The sequence below is a fragment of the Wolffia australiana genome, chromosome 3, assembly GCF_029677425.1.
Source record: "Wolffia australiana isolate 7733 chromosome 3, ASM2967742v1".
NCBI classification, from domain to species: Eukaryota; Viridiplantae; Streptophyta; class Magnoliopsida; order Alismatales; family Araceae; genus Wolffia; species Wolffia australiana.
This window is the reverse complement of record NC_135837.1, coordinates 3765527-3790877: the sequence shown is the minus strand read 5'-3', so window position 1 is coordinate 3790877 and position 25351 is coordinate 3765527. Positions and strand designations below refer to the sequence as shown.

Sequence of the window (25351 nt, the reverse complement as noted above, 5' to 3'; positions counted from 1 at the left end):
TTTATTTCCAACCAATGGCAAAAGCCCAGTGTCAACTTTTACCCTATATTAGTTACTGTATAAAGATAATATACTATTGACTTGAAATTTTTCATAGATATTTTTTACTAAGAGGAAGTTTATGCAGCAACATAAAACACACAGATTAGCACTCATCACCACCCCACTCATGTGTATAAGTCTCACTACCATTGGGTGCAAGAGAAATCTGGTTGCGTTGTTCCCACTATTTCAGGACCCATTATGAACTCAGGGTCCCGAACTGCAGCCCACTTATTTCGTGACTATTTGTGATCTATCTAAATAATAAACATTTAGAGTATCAATAAGCTAGTCATATATAACCTGTATGATACAAAAATTTACTACAATTAAATAAGTAAAATAACCTATAATATCCATGATCTAGTGATTTAAATCTTGTGTAATATCAAATTTATCTAATATTAAGTTGATAAATAACATACAATATCACTACTATATAGACTTAAAGTAGATATAAGAAAATTAATATAAAGCAATATATAAATTGTAGAAACTTGGTAAAGTATGTTTTCAGTTTTCTTACTTGTATAAATGAAAATAGATTCTATTTAACTTCATTAATTATGCATCAGATTAGAAAATCCATAGCTTAGGAATTGTTGAATGCAATAGTATAAAATTCAATTATTGAAATTATATGCTGCTTACTGAAAATATAAATGATCATGCTGAAAATTCAATAAATAATTAAAAAAGCCTCATATGGTCTAATGTAGGTACCCATTAGCATTAATTAAAACTGTAATGTTTCATTGGGATTTTATATGTGATCACGTATGTTCCATGTAGGCTCACATCTTTATACCCCTTATGTAAAATGTATATGATGCATAAGAGAGACTCATCTCCAGGTATGATACTATGAAAAAGATTTCATTATATCTTACAATCAAGATCAACCTCTTACTATGGGTGGTTATTTAGAGCTCAGGATCCCCAATACTTTTAATCCTACACGAAAGTCAAAAACAAACTCTTTTCCTGTTTATCACACAATGTAAACAGTGAACCAAAGAAGTGTGGGAGGTAAGGAGCAAGAATGGAAAGGCTATACTAGGCTAGCAAAAAGGGTGGTATTGTGCAAGCAAGATGAAAGGGAAAAACACCTGCAAGAAAGTGATGAAGGGTAAAAATGCAGAGATGACATATTTTTTTGGGTGTATTCCATTATTATAGAAAGTTAAGGTTGAAATGTTTGAACTTTAGAAAGTTTAGGAGAAGCCAACATCAGAGAGACTTATATTGAGCAAAAAGCGAGAAGCAGGAAGAAACTTCTTATTGAAACTGTGCCAACAACATAAAAACTTTGGCAAAACAATAAATAATTAAGCTGGAAAGGAAAATCTCAATCGCCTAATTATCCCTTGCTTACGTAGTTTGCCTAGCCCATACATAGCCTATCTGTTTCTCTCCCTACAAATATTCAATCACACCAATCACATATCATTCTAGCATTATCATAAAATGAAATTGAAACAAGCGGAAAGCAGAAAGGATATGAACACGAGAGGGGGAGAGAGAGAGAGAGAGAACGAGTCAGGAGGAGCGGGAGGAGCGAGAGGAGCGTCCGCTGGAGTCAGAGGGCTCCTTCTTCCAGATGGCCTCAATGTTCTGAAGGCATTTCAAAGGCCTCACCTAGAAGACCAAGCACCCAGGGAGAATAAAAAATGAATAAAAAGGAAATCCCACCATTGATTAAATTTCATTCCCAAACGGGCTTATTCTTACTAGAAGAAGCCACAACAGCGGACCACCCCCGATGACCTATCATTCTGCAACACCAAAAATCCAACCACCAGCGCCTATTTTAGGGAATGCTCGTGGAACAAACACGCTTCCCAATCAAAGAACAGCGGGTGAAGCAACTCATCTCGCGTGTTACTAGGGTTCATGGAAGGATGACAAATGGAAGGATCCAGAACCTAGTCCATCATTCCGAACAGAAAAAAAAACAAAACCGGGCTGGTTTCCATCTCATTTCATCATGAAACTCCGCTCCGTTGGATTATATTACAGGCATCCCTCCACTCGTTCCGTCAACACATCCATCAAGTCCCTCGGACAGAACGGACGACAGATTCTGTTCTGTCCTGTTCGGTCGCATTTCTTCGTAAAACTTTGTTCCACTTAATGCACTTGACCAGATGGCGCTCCATCGCAGTCATCAGTCATCCATTCTGACCAGGGAACAGAAATGGAACTTAAGGCTTCGTGCCTCAAGTCCAGTTCCATCATCAGGTACTTGTAATGTGGACTAAGTTTACAACCATCCTCCATCCATTCCATCGTCCATTTTGTCCAGACCCTCACACAGAAACAGAACAAACTACAGACTCTGTAACGGATGCCTTAACAGATCTCTCCATTCCATCATTTATCTTGTCCTAACCCTCAGACAGCAAAATGCGAGCCCTGAAACGAATGATTGATAAGAAGGCCCATTTAGTACCCTTAGGTCCATCCCAAACCATTGTCCATTTCCGAACCCTATTGTCATCATCTTCTAGCTATCACAATTCATCTCTTCATGCCTTACTTCACCATAGACATAGAGTAATATACCAAGGTCCACGACGGACCTTGAATTTTACATACCCCAGAGGAGGAATTGGAGAGAGAGAGATAGACATCTAATAAACGTATGAGAAAATTATATAGAGAGAAAAATACCTTCCAACGCTTCTTGTGGGCCAGATGATTCTGAATGGTGGAGAGACGGGATATGATCAGTCTGAATGTGGGTCTCTTGCTAGGATCCTCATGCCAGCAGTCCTCGATGAGTCTGAAAAATCCTCCAATTTCATGTATTATTAAGAAAAAAGTATGACTTTTGTATAGATCAGGTTGTATTGAGGCTTATTACTCTCTCAATCCATGGGCGTAGAGCTTCGGAGAAGCTTTGAAGGGAGGTCGCTGCTTTGATGCGTATGAGTTGGGTACGTCTATCTCACTTGTGGCAGAGAACGGAATACAGCCCTCGATCATCTGTCAAGTTTCAAGAAAAAGAACAAAATAAAATGGTTCAAATGCCCACGAGTAAAAGTTTCCCATCATCAATTTACACTCCCAATTACCTCCTGTAGAATCAACGCAAAAGAAAACACATCCACTTTTGTGTCATATTCCTTGCGTAAGAAGACCTCTGGGGCAACATAACGGCCTGATAATTATGGACAAGAGGATAGCATCAAATCAAAAAAACAAAGATTGCATGCGATAACTACACTCCAAAGGTAAAAAAGACCATTGATCTTTAATAAAAGAAGAAAGACATTGCGTTTGATAGCGTTGATGACGATGGCGATGATGAGTATGAAGAAGATGATGAGTAGACAATGATGATAGTATCAAAAAACCATCGTCTATGAAGATGATGATTCTTCCGTCCCCTTCGTGTTGTAATCATGTGAAAGAGAATCCAATACCGCTTCTCTTGGTCATTTGTATCTGAATAAGCCGAACTGGCCCCTGCAGATATCTTTGTTTGCTCATGGCCTTGACAATGTTGAAGATTCGTCAGTAGATGGAAGACAATGATGAGTCTGATGCAGATTATCGCCAATTGCATCATCATCATCCACATTGGTATTCCCATCCATCTGTCCGTGAAGAATTTGTCATCACCATTTGACCACGTCTAGCATGAAAGATGATGACAACGATGATATGCTTCAGCATCGACTGTACACCCGGAAGAACCTCAGACAGAAGCACATCTCCGACATGATGATCCAGCCCTGGCTTGTGGGACGCTAGATGGGAATTGAACCGTTAGTTTCCTGAGCCATCTGTGCCCTTCTCCCTGTTGAACTGGAGCTGCCAGGATCTCTCTCTTTCTCTCTCTTTCTCTCTCTTCTCTCTTTTAGCTCCATTGTGAGTGGGCCACACCCTATAAGTGGCCCACATGGGAACCTCTTATCCTTTAAAGCGCTACTTACAGGTTCCCACGTGTGATCTCTCTCTTTAATGGTCACACGTGGGATCCTCCCTAATGAACCTCTTTAAGTGGCTCACACGTGGGAGACATGTGTAGGGGCCCTTTAAAGGGCTCCAAAAATACTAGCCCGAAAAAAAAAAAAAAGTAAGAGTGATTCTTGTTCCTTTCTGTCCCTTCTCAGGCGCCGCCCCTGGCTGGAGCTCCTTCCTCCTCTATCCTCCCTCCATTCTCTCAATTTTAACATGGTATAAGAGCTTTGATCCTCTGATTACTCTCTCAGTTGTGCCTTGGAGCTTCCTTACCAAGGTCTTTTTTGTCCTCGAGCCTGCTTCAGGGTGCTGAACCTTCATTTCAGTTAGCTCCCAGCTGCTGTTTGGGTACTTGTGGTGTCTGCTTACACTATGGCAAAGTCGAGGAGATGACAATGTGGTTCATGAAGATGAAAGTGCTGTCCAGAGTAGCTCGTCGACCCAAGTGCAGGAGCTAGGGAGACCAGCTGTGGTGTTTCCCCCTTCAGAATTGAAGTTTGATGGGGGAAACATGTTTGAATGGTCCAAGATGGTTACCCTAACCGTCTATGGATGTTTGCTGGGAGACCATTTAACTGATCTGCCTAGGACTGCGGCAGATCCAGACTTTAAGAAGTGGAAGGCAGAAGAAGCCCTCATCCTGAGCTGGATGTTGAGGTCGATGACGCCAGAGATGCGCAGAGACTTTCTTTACTGCGATACTGTCAAGGAGTTGTGGGACGAGATTCAGCGATACACTGCAGAACAGTCCCACGACTGGCGCATTTACGAGTTGAAAGTGCAGGAGTCCCTGGCTTGTCAAGGGACAGAATATCCGTCAATATTCATCACGTCTGAAGGCAATCTGGAGGGAGATCGATCATCTATGGCCTACACAGAATCCGCTGTCTGTGGAGCGCCAGTATATTCTGAAGCAGCGGATCTTCACCTTCTTAATGGGGCTGAACCAAGTCTATGAGTCAGTGAGAAGCCAGCTCCTCCACCGGGAAAAGCTACCTACCCTGGAGGAAGCTATAAGTGCTGTGCTGCAAGCCGAGAGCAGATTTGGGTTGACACCCGACTCTCAGGGTCAGAATTCCACTGCGCTGCTCACCAGAAAACCTGAGAGTCAGGCAAACCCAATGGGAAATTGGACAGCACGACCAACACAACCAACCCCAGCAGCTGGTGTTGAAAGAGAGGACAGCCGTGATGCGCTTTTCTGCAATTATTGCAAGAAGCGCCGTCACACCAAGGAGAACTGCTGGAAGTTGGCGTGGAGGAACCAGAATTCAACCTCTGGGAAGAAAGCTATGGTGGCAGCGTCGCAGCCGCAAAGCTCAAGTGCTGCTGTCACAAGCCCAGAAGTCGATGAAGTCCAGGAACGCCTGAGCTCCACAGCCCTTGTGAAGTCAGGTAATTCTTCTCCTCCTGAATGGGTAGCCGATACCGGGGCAACAGACCATATGTCCCCAGAAGGGTTGTTGTTTCAAACCTATGTTCAAGCGGGGAGCCCTCACAAAGTTCAGACTGCGGGTGGAGGTTCCTTGTTGGTCAAGGGAGTGGGGGACATCTCGATCGACACCCTTGGGATTCTCAAGAGGGTACTACACGTCCAAGATCTCAGGGCCAATCTAATTTTTATTCAGAGAGTAGTAGATGATTATGGATGGCGCTTTATCCTCGATAGTGACAGCTGCTTTCTCTGTGACAAGGTCTCCGGGAAGAGGACTTCATCCTTTAGACGTGAAGGCGGACTTCTCCTCCTCGATCTGCCTCTACAACAGTGCTTGGTGACGCAGCGAAATCGGACCGGGGAGGAGCGGGTGATACGGCTTCATCGGCAAATGGGACACCCACCTTTTGACTTGATGAAAAACTGGTATCCTACTCTATTTCGTGGTATTCTGGATGATAAGTTGTTTTGTGAGGCCTGTCACTTGGCCAAACATCGTCGGTCAGTTTTTAAATCGGTTGATGAACGCTGTCTCACACCGTTTGAGTGCATCCATAGTGATGTATGGGACCTTGCCCCACGATGAGCCTTACAGGGTGCCCGTATTTTGTGGTGTTTATTGATGATTGTACAAGGACAATGTGGACGTATCTGCTGAGGTCGAAGGCAGAGGTTCCGCAGGTCATGATTCAATTCTGTGAGTTGATTTCCACACAGTTTGGAAGGACTGTGAAGAAGTTCAGAACAGACAACGGCTCTGAATTTTTCAACGGGACTGCTAAGACCTACCTCTCAGACCGGGGAATTCTGCATGAATCTTCGTGTTTCAATACCCCTCAGCAGAATGGTTTGGCAGAATGTCGTCTCAGGTACACTCTGGCTATGACCTGCTCGCTGTTGTTCCAAACAAATTTGCCGAAGCACTATTGGGGTGAGGCTGTCCTTACGTCTACCTATTTGATGAATCGGACACCGATGAGAGTATTGGGATGTCAGTCACCTTTGGGCCTGCTAAGTGCTGAGTTTCCTCGTCTGAAGCTGTTCTCCGGGTTGCCTGCGCGCATTTTTGGTTGCACTGTGTTCGTGCATCAAAGTGCGGGAAAACTTGATCCCCGGGCACTGAAGTGTGTCTTCGTTGGATACTCGGGTACTCAAAAAGGGTACCGATGCTACCACCCCACATCCCGGAAGTTCTACGTTTCTGCAGATGTGGTCTTTCATGAATCTGAACCGTTCTATGCGTCTGTAGAGCCCCCCAGAACCATGGCAGAAGTTGATGCAAGTGGACTGGAATTCCTGTCCATTCCAGCAGTGAGATCCGATGTATCGGCCAGTGGTGAGCAGTCGGACGAGAGTGCCAGTCCCAGTGAACAAAATGAAGAACATTGTGGAACGGAGGAACCTGAGATTGCGATAGAAGAGCAGCCTGATGACGAGATTCAGACCTCGAGCCCACCTGAGGAAAATGTTGAAGAAGTCCCGTCGGAACTAGTGGAGGTTAGTCAACCACCAGAACTAGTCCAGGATGATTTGGGATGGCCGATTGCATTAAGGAAGGGTGTACGGTCCTGTCGATCAACTGCCAAGTACCCTATTGGACAGTACGTGCGGTATGAAAAACTGGGAGAAAGTTATAAGAGTTTCTTAACAGCTCTAGGAGATATTGTCATTCCCACCCGGGTTGAGGAAGCTCTTCAACATCCGGGCTGGAGAGCTGCAATGGACGAAGAGATGTCTGCCCTAGAAAGAAATGACACTTGGGACATCGTTCCACTTCCCAAGGGGAAGCGAACAGTGGGCTGCAAGTGGGTATTTACCCCAAAGTTTCACTGCAGCGGGGTACTTGAGAGGTTGAAGGCCCGACTGGTGGCGAAGGGATATACTCAGATGCAAGGGATTGACTATGGCGATACATTTGCCCCTGTCGCGAAGTTTAATACAGTACAAGTACTGATTGCTATAGCCGCGAAGAGTGACTGGGAAATCCTTCAATTTGATGTCAAGAATGCGTTCCTCCATGGGGAACTGGAAGAGGAAGTTTACATGCAATTTCCACCGGGATATCAACCACCGGGTCCTGGATATCTCGTATGTAAATTGAAAAAGGCGCTCTATGGGCTCAAGCAGTCCCCTAGAGCATGGTTTGGGAGATTCACAAAGACGATGCTGAACTTGGGCTATCATCAAGCAAGGGGAGATCACACATTGTTTATCAAACACGGAAAAGACGGGACAGTCTCCCTACTTATTGTCTATGTAGACGACATCCTCATCACCGGCAGCGATGTCGTCGCAGTACAGCAGCTGAGTGAAGCCCTAGCAAGACAATTTGACCTAAAGAAATTGGGCCTGTTGAAGTATTTTTTGGGCATCGAAGTTGCCCATTCCCGGGCTGGCATTTCACTGAGCCAGCACAAGTACACGTTGGATCTATTGAAGGAAACTGGGCAGTTAGGGTGCAAGCCCGCTGCAACTCCACTCGACCCGAATGTCAAAATTGGGACAGGGGACGATGGAGCTGCAGTGGACAAGAGTTTCTATCAGAGGCTGATTGGGAAGTTGATCTACCTAAACCACACAAGGCCCGATATTGCGTTTGCTGTGAGTCTACTCAGCCAGTTCATGAGCGCACCACACGAAGTCCATCTACAGGCAGCCTTCCGAATCTTGGCTTACTTAAAGTATACTGTTGGACAGGGCCTTCTCTTTACTCGGGAAGGGGGACTCACACTAGAAGCATATACCGACTCGGATTGGGCAGGATCCGTAGTTGACCAGAGATCAACATCAGGGTACTGCACGTTTCTGGGTGGGAGTCTGATTACGTGGCGGAGCAAGAAACAGAAGGAAGTGTCGCTGTCTAGTGCTGAGGCAGAGCTCCGTGCCTTGAAGAGGGGTGTTTCCGAGTGTCAGTGGTTGAAGCACTTACTTGAAGATTTGTGCCTCTATGGGGATCAGGGCATTCTTCTGTACTGCGACAACCAATCGGCATTGGCAATCGTCAAGAATCCGGTTCAGCACGACAGGACGAAGCATATGGCCTTGAATCGGCACTACCTTGCTGAGAACATCGACAGAGGGGTTATTCGACCCGTGTTTGTGCCATCGATTGACCAGAAAGCTGATATCTTCACGAAGGCTCTTCCAACATCGCGATTCCAGTCATTGGTGACCAAGCTAGGCATGGACAACATCCACACCTAACTTGAGGGGGGGTGTTGAACTGGAGCTGCCAGGATCTCTCTCTTTCTCTCTCTTTCTCTCTCTTCTCTCTTTCAGCTCCATTGTGAGTGGGCCACACCCTATAAGTGGCCCACATGGGAACCTCTTATCCTTTAAAGCGCTACTTACAGGTTCCCACGTGTGATCTCTCTCTTTAATGGTCACACATGGGATCCTCCCTAATGAACCTCTTTAAGTGGCTCAAACATGGGAGACATGTGTAGGGGCCCTTTAAAGGGCCCCAAAACCCCTAGCCCGAAAAAAAAAAAAAAAGTAAGTGTTAGTGATAGACTATCCCTCATGGGCTAATGGGCCCTATTCTATAAGCCCATTAGCCCTATTATCCTCTCTCCCTCTTAGGGTACATATACCCTTACATGTACTCTGTTCAAGTCATGTCATTATCTTCTTCTTCTCTTCCCCAACAGTAAGAGTGATTCTTGTTCCTTTCTGTCCCTTCTCAGGCGCCGCCCCTGGCTGGAGCTCCTTCCTCCTCTATCCTCCCTCCATTCTCTCAATTTTAACACTCCCTCACTTGGTCATACTCTTCTTTCGCTGCGCTCGCAGGTCTGACACCATTTCCCTCCCGAGCAACAATCATTTCGTCAGCAATCCTTTACCATCTCCTTGCCATTCACGTTCTTCACTTCTCCTCAAATGTCTCTCATTCTCATCTCTCCTTCCTCTACTGAAAATATAAAACTATCTGTCATATTTTACTTTAGAAATTGGAAGGTTTTCAAGGAATCCAAAATAGTTTTTCAAAGGAGCACATCAGATGACTATGACAGAACACCTGGATGATAGTGACAATGTCAGCTTTGTTATCTATGAGTTGGAATAGAAAGAGCTTCCGAGTAAACTGAGCTCCTCAACAAAGAGCACAGATTTTGTCATTAACATCATCGTGGTTGAGTACTCATCTCTAGATGACGACGCTGATGAGCTGAACAATATTATGAATACTAACAAGCATTAAACAGGATAGCAGATTGATAGTGTTAAAAAAGAAGAAGAACTCCCACGTGGGATTTTACTTAAGTGAAATTCGAATAAAAAAGAAGAACTCCCACGTGGGCCACTTATAGAACGTGGCCCACTCACAATGGAGAAAGAAATAAAGTGAAAAAAGAGAAAGAGAGAGAGAGAGAGAGAAAGAGAGAGAGAGAGAGAGAGAGCCTCGGTTCAACATTTCTAGAGTAATATGCATGATCTGCCTCAATAATAACATGTTTTTTTTAAGAAAGATTGATGAGATCACACAAAATTGGTGACCCTCCTGATCAATAATAATCCGTTATCCCGAAATTAGAATATTGTTGAACTTACATGACGTGTCTTGACATGACAGCGGTCTGTCCTCTCGAATGGACGTAGATTTCTTGAGGAATTTGCTCACTCCAAAGTCTGCAACTTTCAGATGCCCCGAATCATCCCGCAAGATATTCCTGTAGTGAAATGAAATGCCAACGGCAAATAATTCAGTGAAAGGAAAGTCAACTGCATCAAAGAAGGGCCAATAATAAGGTAACATAGAACTTACGACGGCTCTAGATCGCAGTGAATAACTGCTTCAGGCTTGTGCTCATGAAGATAGTTCATGCCCCTGAAAAAAGCGTTCAAGGTCAATGTGTCACCTCGGAGTATCAGATCATAGGGTAACAAAGTTAATGGCTGGGCCAGACCTGGCAATATCAAGAGCGAGTCGCACTGCATGATCTGGCCTCAAAGCCCCCTTTCTTCTTAGGTACTCACGAAGATCACCCTGGTTTTTTACCAAAAAAGAGTGGTGAATGTCAAGTAATTTATTTGATGAACTTAGGGCTACTAAAATCTCTACTCAGAACTAGTGTTTGCAGACAAATGACAACTTTATCATCGTCCCTTGCCATCTGAGCAAGGCTTGTAAAGGAACGGTGGCCAGAGGCCATAGCCATCCTAGCAAGGACAAGAGATGATGATGATGATGACAACTTCTTTAACATCATCGTCATACGGGGATATTCCTTTCTCATTGTTTTCATCATCTAAGTCAAACATATACTGCCTTGAGTAGAAACGAACAAATAGAAAATTGTGTCTAATGAGCTTTTCTGGGTAAACTAATAAAATAAATATTAATAGGCAAAGAAAAAAAGAACCTTGGGCAAGTATTCAGTCACAATCATCATTGGGGTGCTTTGGGTGACAGCACCCAGGAACTGAACAACATTGGGATGACGTAATTGCTGCAGTAGAGCGAGCTCATCTCTAAATGCTCTTCTGAAGGAACCAAAATACCCATCAATAAACATTTTAAAGAAGTGGAAAAATGGATACTGACAAAAGAGAAACCCACACTTTTTCTTCATTGGCTACTAATTCATCACCAAGCTTCTTCACGGCAACCTGAATCCCACGCCATACTGTCACCCGAAACGTGCCCTGATCAATTGAAAAGTTAAACAAGCAGAGTAAAATTTTGGCAGTTAGGAGAAATTTATGATATTTCTCAGTAATGAATTGGATCAGATTGGCAAATTGCATGAATACCTTAGTTATATCAACACTGTTAGTAAAGTCAAGTTCGCTAGGGTTGATTTCATACTCTGGAACTTCATAAGAGCTTTTTACAAGCATGGGAGCCACCTACGAAAAATGTAATCAGTTTGTAATTACCACACGTAAATAACAATCAAATCATCTATTTAATAAAAAACAAAATTAATAGAAAGTATAAATTAAGCATCAAGAAGATATCACTGGATATATTAAGGATTTTGGCAAAAAGTTCAATATTCAATGTCTGTACTTCAATCATCTCATGTAATAAATCCATATGATCAAGCTCGAAACCAAACTTCTTGAGAACTATCGCCTACGTCATATAAGTTTTGGTTCTCCCTCAACAGCATGAAATATCAAACTGTGCGCTTTTATCAGAAGAAACTACGCTAGGAGCTCATCTGAGAACCCTACCCAGTTATGTGGATTTCTCAAAATAATGTAGCGAGCATCCCACGATAAAAACAATGTCAATTAAATGGGTACTTAAATCAAATAAACTAGATGATAGCATGATTCTAAAATTAAAACTTTCAAGTATACAAAAGGAATTGATAAGACAGCACATGCTACAATTATTATTGTCTCGAGGACTATGACAGCACATTGAAGTGACTGCACTACACTAATCTTTTTCTTTTTTCATCATGGAAATACACTAAAGGAGAAAAAATATCTATCACCGGCGGCAAGGTAAGGGCGTTTAATATTTCAACGTAACAGGTAACGAGAAAGAAAGGTAGTGTACCTGCATTTTTGCCCCACGATTCTCCAACAGAACGATCACAGAATTGTGTTTGTAATGTATGGCATCCGCAAGGGGCTGTACGCAAAAGGAAAGACTTGAGAATACCAAATGTAAAACATTTTCTCGCATTAACTTTGAGACTGAGATGCTACGTGATATCACAAACAATTTATATGACATTCAGTTGCGCTTTTCAAACTAAATAACTCCCCTCGTAAACTCGTAAAGAATTAGATATCATAACCAATTCAAGCAATTAACTCTTCACAAAAAAAATCTGAAGAAGTGCACTTTTGGTCCTACAATCATCTTTTCTTACATTTTATAAGATTTTTTTACAAATCTCGGATGTTCCGCGACATTCATGGTCTATGACAAGAATTACTTAACAGGAACTCAAGCGAATTACCAGGCGCCCAATTTCACGAAGCCAGTAAAGAGGTTGACATACGCCATAAGCACATTCGATATTCAAAGCCATGAATATGGATGTCCTGAGACGATGATTTTCTCTAACTGGATACCCTTATCTCAAATGTATTTCCCATGATATTATCTTATGACATTTCTGACTTTAGTTCTAAAACATTTAGGCCAAAGCCTCTACGTTGCCTCATTATTCCATTAATCCATAGTTGATGGGCATTGTGTTTCTACAAAAGGTATTCGATTCTTCACCATCGGCCTATCAACCTTTTAATCTCCCTAACACTCAGCAACATCAAAGATGCTACTCCCTCCGATATGAATCAGGAAAAAACCGCTCGGGTGACTCCTACCATCAAATGAAAATCTAGACCGAGTTTAAAGCAAAAAACATTGCGACAATACTGTGGCATAGGGTAAAATTGCATCTGATCATGAGTCAACTACACACCAGTGAGTGAAACGATCAAGATTATGCGTTACTATTACGAAGTGACATGGCCAAAAGGCGAAAGAACAAGCTACATAAAATCACCGAAAAAAAAAATAGAAAAGGCCAATTCACCTTCAAGACTACAATTCATTGACATTCACGCACTCTAAAATCAAATCACAGCAAACCCTACCGTGCTCCCCCAACGGTCCTTGGGATCCAATTTCGCGCCATTCCGGAGCAACAACTCCACGACATCCGCAAAACCCTGGCAAGCAGCGACATGGAGCGCAGTGCGGCCATCCACGTCTCTAAAATTGACATCCACTCCCGATTTCAGCAGCTCGTCAATTCCCTCGACATCGCCTTCATTTGCAGAGTACATGAGCTGAATCCCGCCAGGGATCTCAGGAATCTCTTCATCTTCTTCCTCCGCCGACATGTTCATCTCACTGAGATCTTCGACGCTGTCTTCATGCCGGGGCATCAGCGACGACTGCTTTCCCAGCGTGAATCGCCCTACCAACTTCGATTCCATCGCTGCCATGGCGGATTTCTCCTCTCCGCGCTTCCCGATCGCCGGCGCCGGCGAGGAAGAAACCTCGTGAAAATCTCAGCGACGCAATTTGGGAAAGAAACCGGCCTATTTATACTCATCCCCCCGACCCCCAATACTCTCATTTTTCGAAATTACCGACTCCCACTCTTTAAAACGAAAATTGAATCTCAAATTGCTAAAATCCTATTATTATGGGAAGATTGCCACTATTCAAAATGGGCTACTTTGAACTTTGTTTTAATAAACATTATTCTCGATTTATTCTTTCCAATTCGGCGGCGGATAAAAGATATTCGCTGTTGGTTCTATAAAATTTTTGTACAACTTTAGTATTTAAAAAAAAAAAAAGATTGATTACGAAATATCACCGAATATGTACTCCGACGACGTTCGCGGCTACAGCTGTTCTCCTTGAGGGAATCTTTCGACAGGAATCAAACACAAATGCGGATAATTGAAGGTCAAATTGTAATTACTGGCGAGTTTCTGTGGTTTATGGTAATTTTACCGTTTGAATGTTCTTTGAAAATTATTGGTTTTTGTTTTGGTCAACACGAAAGATTGTCGTTGACTTTTCTTCTCATGACGACTTCAAATAGTATAAATCCTGTACATATTACTAGTACCGCCTGCATTTTATAGTTTATTGTTTTTCCCACGTCATTCTTTATTTATTATATGCTCCATTGTCAACGGATTGTGGCGAGGAATTTGTGCTGTTTGGAGATAATTATTTGATCATCTTTAATAATAATCTCACACATAGGGCTTCCCAGGATAATGTTTGTCTTCTTAAAAGGCGAGGTCACCAGTTAATTTTTAAATCCATTGTTTTTGTTTTCAGTTGAAGTCCTCTCCAGTCTCCAAACCTTAATGGTGATATTCAACTTCCATTTGGTCGATAAAAGCTAATGAATATTTTTTTTTCATATGATGATGTGGAAAGTTGTGGGTTCGAACAATTATAACAGTATTTTTTTCATATCATCAAAATATAAAAATTCATGTTGAGATGATGCATCCTTGTATTGAATAAGTGTATCACCAGTGACACTGATGAAAATGATACAAGAAGATGTTTGTTAGATTATGACAACACATGGAAACTACTGGAAAGGAATATTTAATAAATATTGTGTGCATGTTGCAAAATGTTGGCATCATAAATATACAAGGTGTTTGCATTGGCATGGGAAAGGAAGTTGAGCAGAGCTCAGCAAACTTGTGGCTCAGGAGCAAACCGTTGGTGGTCACATTGTCTGTCAAACCACAATGATGAGTTCACATATGCGCTATAGATGAAGGTTTCTTTTCCTGATAGGCATGAATGAGGCACCATAACTCCATAGTTATGATGGGATAATGAACCCTCTTGAGCACATTTTTACCTGAAAGAAATGCCAATAAAATTTTAAATATTTCAAAAAGACATTAGTTTTTTAACAGATTCAAAGAGAAATCATTTTAAGAAAATAGATTGATTAAATATTCACTTTGTTCAATATAATAGGATTTATGATTTTTCTTAACATGGTCCATAGGTCAAACCTTTAGGTATGGAACTAACATATTCAATAAAAAATAAATGACTATTGTTTTACTCATAAAATTCAAAGGTTAATTGAAAACATATCCATTTGTTGTTTTCAAAAAGAAAATGTCATTGAAAAAAGGAAATAAGGTGATAACTCTTGATCTTCAGTTAGACATCCAACGACAAGTTACTTTTGTTTAATATGTTGCATGATGTATGTCAAATAATTTACAAAAATGTATAAAGATAATCTGTTATTGATTCTTCAATCCTTGATTTCTCACTCAGACTAAATACTCCTCGCTAGTTATCAATATTTATAGAAACAAGAATTTTGATGTAATTTTGACTAATTTTTCGGCAGAAACAAGGAAGAATGAAGAAAAATCACACATTTAATTTGATTTTCAAATAAAAGTTATTATCTTATACTTTTTAATTATTAATTGTAATGTTATTTATTATATATTCCTGTTACTCTACATAATAGTTAATGGACTCCAAGTAACATTTAGGTCAAAATTGATCAAAATAAGATAAAGTTTTGCAATGATAAAAACTAATTTCATTTTCTAATGTTCAATTTCTACTGGAAGTGGTAAGCATTACCAAGGGCTAGACTATAAAGAGACATCCCCACGTGTACCTAATAGGCAGTCCGAAAGGCGCCCTAAGGCATTATATAATTAACTTAACAAATCTTTCGCATCAGCCATATTTATCTTCTCACTTGATAGGATAGATAAAATGGGTTTGTTAATATCGGGTGGGCAAAAAATTGGGTTTATTATCTTTTCAAGTTATTTCATAACTATAATTATTCTGTTAACACATTGTTTTTTCTTTTGAAATATTTCAAAATTATTTTCTTGTTTTTCTAAGAATATCCTAGAACTAGATAAAAATAATATATTATTTTGATTTTAGAGTTCTTTTTCAATCTCTTTCTAAACAAGTTGAAATAAATAAAATTACTTTTGGAGAACCGAATAGACGTTTCATTTTTCTTCTGACTGTAAAAAACAAAAAATATATTTTTTTTCCTTTATTCATTGTATCTCTATGATGTAGTGAAAATTAAAATTATGAAAATGATTCCCCATCCAGCCATAAATCCTTCCTATCTGGCATAATTATCTTGTTCATTATTTTCTTAATCTCTCTAGTAGGCAGTTCTATTAGGATTTCACAGTTGACCATTACCTAAGTCATCATAGGAGCACCATTTCCTAATCTATGTTTACTTTAGTTAATTAAGTGGTTAAGCTGATGAGGATTATGGAGTTATTAATCAGCACGATATATGGGTCTAGGAGATCACACATTTAAGGTTTATTTGATGTCAATTTATATGTTTTACATGCAGGGGATTTTACAAAAAACTCTTACGTATATATATTTAGAAACTAAATATATCTTTATAAGAATTATGATCTATCACTGTTGCTTTGGGATAAGTACGGATGAAATAAACAAGGAACTAGGGATTTAAGAACATATGGTTTTTAAAGTAAAACAAAAAATCAAAATGGGGTATATAAAAAAAATGAAAGAGGGTAAAGGTATAAATCAATAAAATAACAAATAGGGAAGAGTCGGAAGATGCATAAATATTAGCGATAATCTAGGTGGAGGGGGAGATGATGTATGTAAATATATTAAGATGATATACGTAATACAGTAAATGAAAATTAGTAACACTAGAATTCAGATGTTTATGATAAAATTAAGGGATAGAAATGCAGGCAAGAAGATACAAGAATATGTAGGAAAATGAATGATTTGGTTATTATATTACTAGAATAAATTTTGGAATGAGGTGTTGAAGTACATATTAGATGAATTATTGAGGATACGAATGTCTTATAATGAAAGGCTGAGAGAAGATGATATATGTGTGGAGTTTCTTGTGATTTATAGAGGGGAAATGGATGGTACTGAGTGTAATGAAGACCTAACATAAATAATAAGAGGATAAAATGAATGAAAACAGTACAAACTTTGAGTCCCTATATGATCCATAGCCTCTGTAAATTAATAATTATAATTGGCGGTACATATTCCACAACAAGGTAAAAATTAAATGTATAAAGGGGAACATAAATATTAATTTCCCATGTATCATGGAGCCTTTTTGAGATGCTAGTGATACACAAACTGATGAGCAGCCTCTTGATCATCCATGATTCATCTCCTTGCTAATAAGCTCTTAAATAAAAGTGGTCATTTATTGTGCTGATTCACTCAGCTAACGGATGCTAGAGCAAAACATGAGATGATTTTCGCATAGATGTCAGTGTGCAGTCATTTATCTTAGAATATAGATGGATACAAATGATACATATGGAGCAACTCATAAAAACCATTTTCGATCATCAGATATTGCATCATAAAATTAGATGTTTTTAAGCCATTGATTATTTCTCTCTTCCATTGATTTACATCTTGTATTTCCAGCATGACGGTGCCTTGCTCAGTTTTGTCAAATATTCTGCTTCAACTTTTATATCTTCAAATCCCTGAATCAATATCTATATGATGCATTTCCTACTGATGAAAGTTACATCCTCAAAGTCATTCTGTAACAATTTCTACATCGCACTGGCCTCTAAGAATCCTGTTATGGACCGTTCTAGGAAATATGTATCCTTAGAGTCCCCAAATTCGAGCCTCTAAGATCAGATTAGGGCTCATTGTTTTTCAACCATCTTTGAATACTATGTTATTCATTACAGTTTTATTCACATGTGAAAAGTGTTCTATTGGATTTGTAATGATCTTAATGCAAAATATTTCACATCTTTCCATATCTCCCTTTACACCAAAAATGGATAAGGGATTTTGTGACTGTGATGCCATATGATGCATATTCCCAATATAATTGAATCATATTTTGAGATTAATTTATACTTCTCAATTTTGATACATTCTAGATAGACCATAGATTGCATACTTAACAAGATTACAGTGCAAAAAAAATTAAAAAAGCTAATTTATGTCTTACTTTAGCCACTTAAACTAAATGTATGAATTTAAATAAAATTGGTAAATAAGATGCCCCATTTCATTCCCACTAATTTGAACTACACTTGATGAGTTCAAATTTTGATTCTTTGGATGTTACACTCAATAAATAGAAAGATAAATAAGATTAAAATAAAAAATATAAATCTAACTAAAAAATAGGGACTCAAGTCCATTTTATATATTTATATATAATTGGAAATTGGGCTGTGACTGGATTGGCTAGGTCATGACAACCCAAAGCAGACCTTCAATGGCATAATAAATTTGTATCTCCTTTGGATAGGTGGTGGCGGACCTATGACTGATTTCTGAATGTCATGACACCAAGTGTAAAACAGACGAGCAATGGAATCAAGAAGTATCATGGATTGCTTCACTTTAATATTCTAAAATTGTGTTTTCAATGTAAATTGCTGAGAAACCAAAACGCCATGTTACCCCTTTTCCTGACCAATTTGAGTTTAGCCTTTTCTTAAGGTCAGCCTTAAACACAAGGTGATTCATCATGACCGAATTCAATAAGTTGTTTCTAACAATTTTCAGTACAGGAATATAGAGACCTAACTGTTAGATAAACAAATTCTATATACTAATATTTATGTTCATCAAGCTACAAAAATTGCTTACATTAACTCTTACTTACCACTTCATCAAAAGATAAGGTAATTATGATTGCTTTGAATTACTGATGAAGGCATGGATCCAATTAATAATAACCTATTTAATGATGTTAATACCTGAGGAGAATACAGGTAAATGCATTCATTTAAACCTTCTCATGATTGGTGGCAAGGTCAAGAAAAATGAAAATACACAAAAAATCACAATGATATATTAGATGCAAATACTCGTCAAAATGAAGGGATCCTTGTAACTAGATATCAACTACTTAGTCACAAGAATATTTCCAAATCCCTCCACAATGTACAAAAAGTTATTCAGAAATATGCCATAGATTAGCTTAAAAAATCCTGTGCATTCTTGATAATTACAAACAACAATCTTATTTTACTACAAATTTCATGTATTTAAATGTTTTGATTTTCATGTAAATGATTATAAATAAACATTATTTAAGCTTTAAAGTTCTTGGTTTAATTTTGGAATGAAATTCTGATTTCTTTTTTGATTTTTTAAGTAAATTGATGAAATTTAAATCATAAAAATAATATTATCAATCAGAAAGTATGTTTTCAATTTACTTTAAGGGTTATTATATTTTCAAATGATATTGAAAATTTTTAAAATTCTACAGAAATAGAGAGAATTGTTCCGAGCAGGCAATAGTTTCTCCAACCAAGAAAGCTTGAGCATATAAATATCATGATAGAAAGGTTAAAAGAAGCCCCCCGAGGAAATGATGGGTTCTATAGGCCTAGATCTGGATGAACAAATCAAAACAATAAGCAACGGAAGACATTTGCGAAATCGTACGACATCATTAAATCATGAAACAAAGTACCTTTGTACGGATCACATTCGTGAATTCTTGGATCCTGGAGCGAGCCTAGTCGAGCTACTCAAATGTGCAGCCTCTAGACGTATCCATGCGATCCTCGGCACGTTGAATCTCCTCCTTCTTGTTGACGAGCCCTGTTCTTTCTCTATCGTCATCTTTATGTCGTCCCGATCACATCTGGGTTGGAGAGGGGTGTGGGGAGAAGGGAGAAGAAGGGAAAAGGCCCCTAAACAATTATGGACTGGGTGAATTTTTTTCAGGGCCTTCCCCTATTTATACTACGTGGGTATTTTTCACAAAACCCCCAAAACTTAAGCATGTCTTCTAACGTCCAAAAGGCCATTTGCGTGTGACCCTCTAGGCCCATGTATCAGTCTAGTTAATGACTCCAGCAGCCCACTAACCTTTATTGGCCTTCCACATTAATTACTTATATCATCATATAGATTAATTAATGTCGGATCGATTTAACCCAATCGATAGGTTGAGTCTCCAACATGCGAGGTGCCAAGCTACACCTCGTATTTTAGAAGATACAAAGGAGTGTGTATCGACTCACTTCATGGAACTTGTTCGTCATCGGTTTTTGTGTATGTATAGTCCGCATCCACTTGACGCTCCTTGGACGACTTAGGGTATAGTCAACTGTCAAACCCTAATCGTTCATCCAAGTTAGTACTAATGCATTCAAAAATCATCAGAGAACTCTTCTCCGATATTTCACTGCCTTGGCCAAGGACTTCATCACATCATCTTCCTTGAGCTTTCACCTCTTATGCCGAGGGTGGACAATCCCATATTGACCACTCAATCATCTTCGTGAACTTCTTGATGCACCCCAACTAAGACCATTTAAAATCCTATTATTAGAGACTCGTTGGCCATAGTCAAAGTACAACTGTCCGTCCACAAGACGTCTTTGGGGTTTCAGGTCTAAGGACCACTTACAATTTGTTATAATACCATTCAGGGATTCGTACGGATCAATTCAGTGAACTCTTTCCACTAAAGAGCACCTATTATTTATCATTAGTGTCTCCACACTAATGGCTATGGGACTGGCCATACTCATCATATGCGTGCGGCTAGATAGTGCTATTCTATCTGGATACTTCGATGTCCTTCTCGCGTATCCTTCCAATAGGAATGTTTAGAACACATGTCTTACAAATAAAATTAAGATTTAATTTTATCTGGCAGTGGTGCAGTCCAATCAGTTCAAATTGAGGGAAATGATTGGTGTCAACCAATTATTGAAGGCTCCAAATAATTCTGATACTTATCTTTTTGTTACTTTATAAATAGGTTTACCTAATTATAATCGCGATCAATAGAAAAATAAGGGTTTTTTTACAATAAGTGCATCAATCCATCTTTAAGGCATAAAGACATGTTGCGCTACATGATTCAACAAGAAACAAATAAACTCATCATGCACGAATTATTCGTTGTGTGTTTCCTTTTCGGTAGTGTAGGTGGCATAACGAGATTTCGTGCATGATTATACATGTGAGTTTGCATGCATGATTTGAAAATTTTTGAGAATTCAATTACAAGTCTCCTCATTAGAGTTATAGCTGAAAGTTATAAAATAATTCATATATTTTTCATAAAAATTGAAGGCAGACGTTTGTGCATTATTGAAGCATCCTTTCAATAAATCCAAGAATTCTGCACCATGGTAGAAATTCTCAAAATGAGGGAGAAAAAATAAATGGCCAAGATTGTTCCTACTTTCAATTCTAATATATAGAAATCTATGATATTTGGGCTGAAATTTTAACACAACTATTTATCTTCACTATCTATCCATGGCTTTGGATTTATAAATAGACCCCCCAAATCTTCTGAGAAGGCACCCATGTATTTGGTTGATGATTATGATTAGTATAATGGTTTTCTCATTCAAAAAATCATTAGGATTTGTCCTTACATACCAAGAGTAAAGGATTGAAGGAGTAATGTTCTAATTAAGGCTTCTGAAGTGAAATTACTGGCCAGGCTTTAGATGTGTGACAATTAGGATAGTGCGATATATGTATTTTTCATACTCATGTCTTTTTCCTCTTTCAGAGGTTATCATTCTTGATAGCCTATATTTTCACCATTATGTATTGCACCACTAACCCTATTACTTTCTTGTTTGTAAATCCATCACCATTCCAGCAATAGTAAATCCACGTTAATTGTTCAACTCTTCCACTATCTCTAAAAAGAAATCATTGGTGGTATTTTTTTCATCCCCTCCACCCCATTCATGACACCACCATCAACTGTCCTTAATGCTGCATAGGCGCCATCTAAGTTATTTAATTATTACTGTTTAATATTTGTTATGAGAAATTCCATTAAGATTCCCATGATTTTTTATAAAGTTTAAATAATATGGGTTGAATTGGAAATTTATTTTTTCATCTTTCATTAACTTTAAATATTTTTATTTTATTTAATTACATTTAATTCCTAAGCATATATGTATAAGCCGTAAAAATAAAAAAATATTAAACTTAAAATTGAATTAGTCAATACTTTCTAGCTATGGATTTTACCATTAGGTTTATTTGATCTACTATTTACCATAAAAAGTTAATAGTAACGAAAAAATTAAGAAATATCTAAAGTCCATTTTTGGGGTTTTGTGCGCTAAAACATGAACAACAAGGATACTCGTAGGAATGAAATTCACTAAATGAAACTAGTTCTAATGCAGAAACATCAATTAATAAACCAGAAATGGGGTTTAATTTATTCATATAAGGTTTCTGATTTATCCAAAATATTTTTTAATGTTCCTGATGACGAAAGAGAGGGCAAGGGTCAAATCTACAGTGATGATGATGTCGGTCTTCGTCGATGGCTAAAAGTACTCAGTGAATGTAAGTGCGTGATGCGAAACCTAGGAGAATGTAGATGCAGGCCTCAACTTGTGATGATTCGCCGAACTCTAAGCTCCGAAACAGACGATTAATGATGGTGACGGTGACCTTCTAACCCTCGTCTGAGCGACGATGACAACTACAACGCCGAATGGAACAAGTCCGTAGGGCCTCGCACATAGCGGGCAGGCTCAGCCCGTGCCTAGGAAGACGCTCAACTTCGTAGTTTTCTGGATAAATGTATCTCACCTATCCTAACCCGAGCGTGATGGAGTGCAGTCGAAAGATATACTAAAGGACGTAATATAACGTTGTACCTCGTCCATGGCGGCATTCGTCGTCGACGTCTTTGTCACTGCACAACGGGTAGGAGCGGTGGAGACGTGCTGGAGAAAGGCGGCATGCTCAATTGGTGGTGCAACGCAGGAGTAATCAGCGGAGGTCGAAGTTGAATTGAGTGGAAGTGCAGCGGCAGGCCTGTTCGATCAGTCGGCGGGCTCAGCAGGAATGAATTCCTTTGGAGGAACAGCTTCACCGGAGATGCCGGATCGCGCAATTAGTGCGTAGTGTGGTCCAAGAAGTGACGTGGTTGCACGGCGACCGTGCAATGCAGTTGACTGGTCACATGGTCATTCGACAGGCGTGAAGGCTCAATCACGAGGTAGAGGCTCTTGAGCGGGCGGTTGGTGTTCTGCCTGTACAAGGGATGAGCGGTGTCGCAACTCCTCTGAGTGGCGATTAGGCCGCGAGTTGCTTGGTCAACCGGCACTACTGTCGATGATAGTTGAGTGGCCATTGCCCACAACCACGACTACGGGTGGGCCTTTCTTTTTTTTCTTTTTTTTGTGCAATGGAGGGTCGACCGGACTGCTTTGACATGGCTGTAATCACCAAGGGTCAACGACAAATCCTGTGGGAAGGCCGCGGTCTCGTGGTCGTCCACGAAGGGCCAAGTGAACGGTGTCCACAGAGAAACTGATTAGGCCGTTGCATTAAGCCCCCGGCCGGCGTTAGTCCTGTCATGGGCGTAAGAACATCAGGCCAAAGGGTATGTGACCGCACCGTCCGCAGCGGTGATTTCCTGCGACTATTTGGCGAGGGGTCACGTTAGGCGATTCCACTCTCCGAAATCGGTTGGCGAGGTGCACAACAGTGAGAGAGGACTTCGCTTGATGACGCTTGAATGCACGGATGTGGCACGGCTCTGATAGCAGCAATAGCAGCGATTTGGCCAGCGTATTGAACGCAGCGGCGGCAGCGGGATTGTGAGCAGCAACAGGCTGTGCAAGCGTGGGTGTTGTTAGAAGCGAACACACACGCAAAGGACCGCGGGAAATGTGGTGCGACGGCAGTCCGATTGAAGCGATGGGGTAAGGCGAAGCGGCTTGGCAGCGACTCGCTCGGCAGTGATGACTTCTCTTTTTCGACTTTCCCCTTCTCTTTCTTCTTCACCTTCTTCTTCCTCTTCCTCCTCTCTTTTCTTCTCTTGTGAGATCTAGTAACTGAAAAACACAACTTCCACAAAATACCAGATCTCATGTGAACGTGGTCCATCATGGCCTTATATAGGCCCATAATGGAGCCAATACACAGTACACATAGGGGCCCAATACGGGACCCCTTTACAACACTGAAAATGAAAAGCATGGGGAAATAATAAAATGACTTGAAATGACTCAAAATAAACGATGAATGAAATGCGACCATACTGATGCGTCATGATGAGTATGGTGAGCTCGTCATGATGAACACACACATGAAATCAAACTACTAAAAACAGATAACAAAAACACGAAGATACGGACGCGGACATGCTCTACCTGGGATATTCAAACCCGGGCATCTTTACAGACGCTTTGGCGTGCCGGTCGGGCTGGACACGGATTGGCGGTGATGCTGGTGTCGATGAAGACGGCTCTGATGACGTGTTGTCGATGACGCTTGGGCTCGCTCCATAAGATCAATACATGAATAAGTTAAATTTAAGTTTATAGTTTAGTTGGAGTTGTACAAAAAGGATACACGCCCATAAAAGCCAAATAATGAACACATCCATGTGTACCATCTGACTCATATGGAGGATGAATTTTTAGCCATTTATTTGTTGTTGCAAGAAAGGCATTTATCGCTATATTTTGTTTATTAAATACTAGAATCCCATTCTACACAAATTATTTTGATGATATGTATAAGTCGTATGTGTGTTTGAAACATACAATAAAATTAATATTTTAAGCACATGATTCATATTTATTAAATTACCCTCGTAATCTTCATCTTTGAAGTGCAATTTTAAAAATAGTCTGATGGATATTGTGTGGCCGTCAAGCCAATCACACCATGATGTTTTCTTTGAGTCCATCAAAAGAAAAGTTTATTCATCATTATTCCAATGTGATGTTTATAATGAAGTCCATGAGTATGTACAATAACCTAGTGAATTATGACGGGAACGTAATATAATGTTTACTAGTATTTAAACATGTATTGTGAATACTCCCATTCAATGGATAATGTACAAATACACTGAATTATCTGGATAGAAAGATACTATTTGATCCTATTTATATAAGAAGTATGGATGATCCTTTGGGCATTAGTGTGGAAACAGTAAGGGCAAATGGTGGGTGCTCTTTAGAGAAAAAGTGTACTAAATTGATCCATATGAATCATCGAATGGTATTATACCTAAGTATCAATCGTATTGATTTAAGTCATGGATGTATAAGTTATTTGTTGATGTGAGACACATGGGAGATCTCTTGGATGGACAACTATGTTTTGACTATGGCATGTGAATATCTAATGATTAGATTCTAACAAGTGTCTCAGCTCAAATATGATAATAAGTACACATTGGTGATTGAGTGGTCAAGACGTGATCATCTGCCATTGGTATATAAGGGTCTAGATTCAAGGAACATGATCCAGTTAAAATCCTTGCGAGTTTAGTGATGATATTAGAGAATGCATTCTCTAATGATCCCCATAAAACACTAATGCTAGCTGTTGATGGATTAAGGCCTGATAGTTAACCATACCATGAGTCGCTCATGATTCTCATACAGTCTAATAAT

The 25351-nt window shown here is 39.7% G+C and overlaps 1 protein-coding gene across 2 annotated transcripts; it reads right to left on the bottom strand.

Moving 5' to 3' along the window:
* Positions 1–1350: 1350 nt before the first annotated feature.
* Positions 1351–13453, bottom strand: LOC144700671 (Integrin-linked protein kinase family). Of its 2 annotated transcripts, XM_078572128.1 has the most exons (13): positions 13013–13453; positions 11961–12035; positions 11201–11296; positions 11007–11092; positions 10810–10930; positions 10354–10433; positions 10212–10274; positions 9998–10116; positions 3120–3205; positions 2909–3030; positions 2716–2827; positions 1774–1817; positions 1351–1680 (listed from the first exon to the last, which is right to left on the bottom strand). In XM_078572128.1, coding segments are annotated over exons 1-13 (1359 nt in total). In that variant the 5' UTR covers positions 13367–13453; the 3' UTR covers positions 1351–1679. The 2 variants fall into 2 exon arrangements, with proteins under 2 accessions (XP_078428254.1, XP_078428253.1); XM_078572127.1 differs by lacking the exon at positions 1774–1817.
* Positions 13454–25351: the final 11898 nt, after the last annotated feature.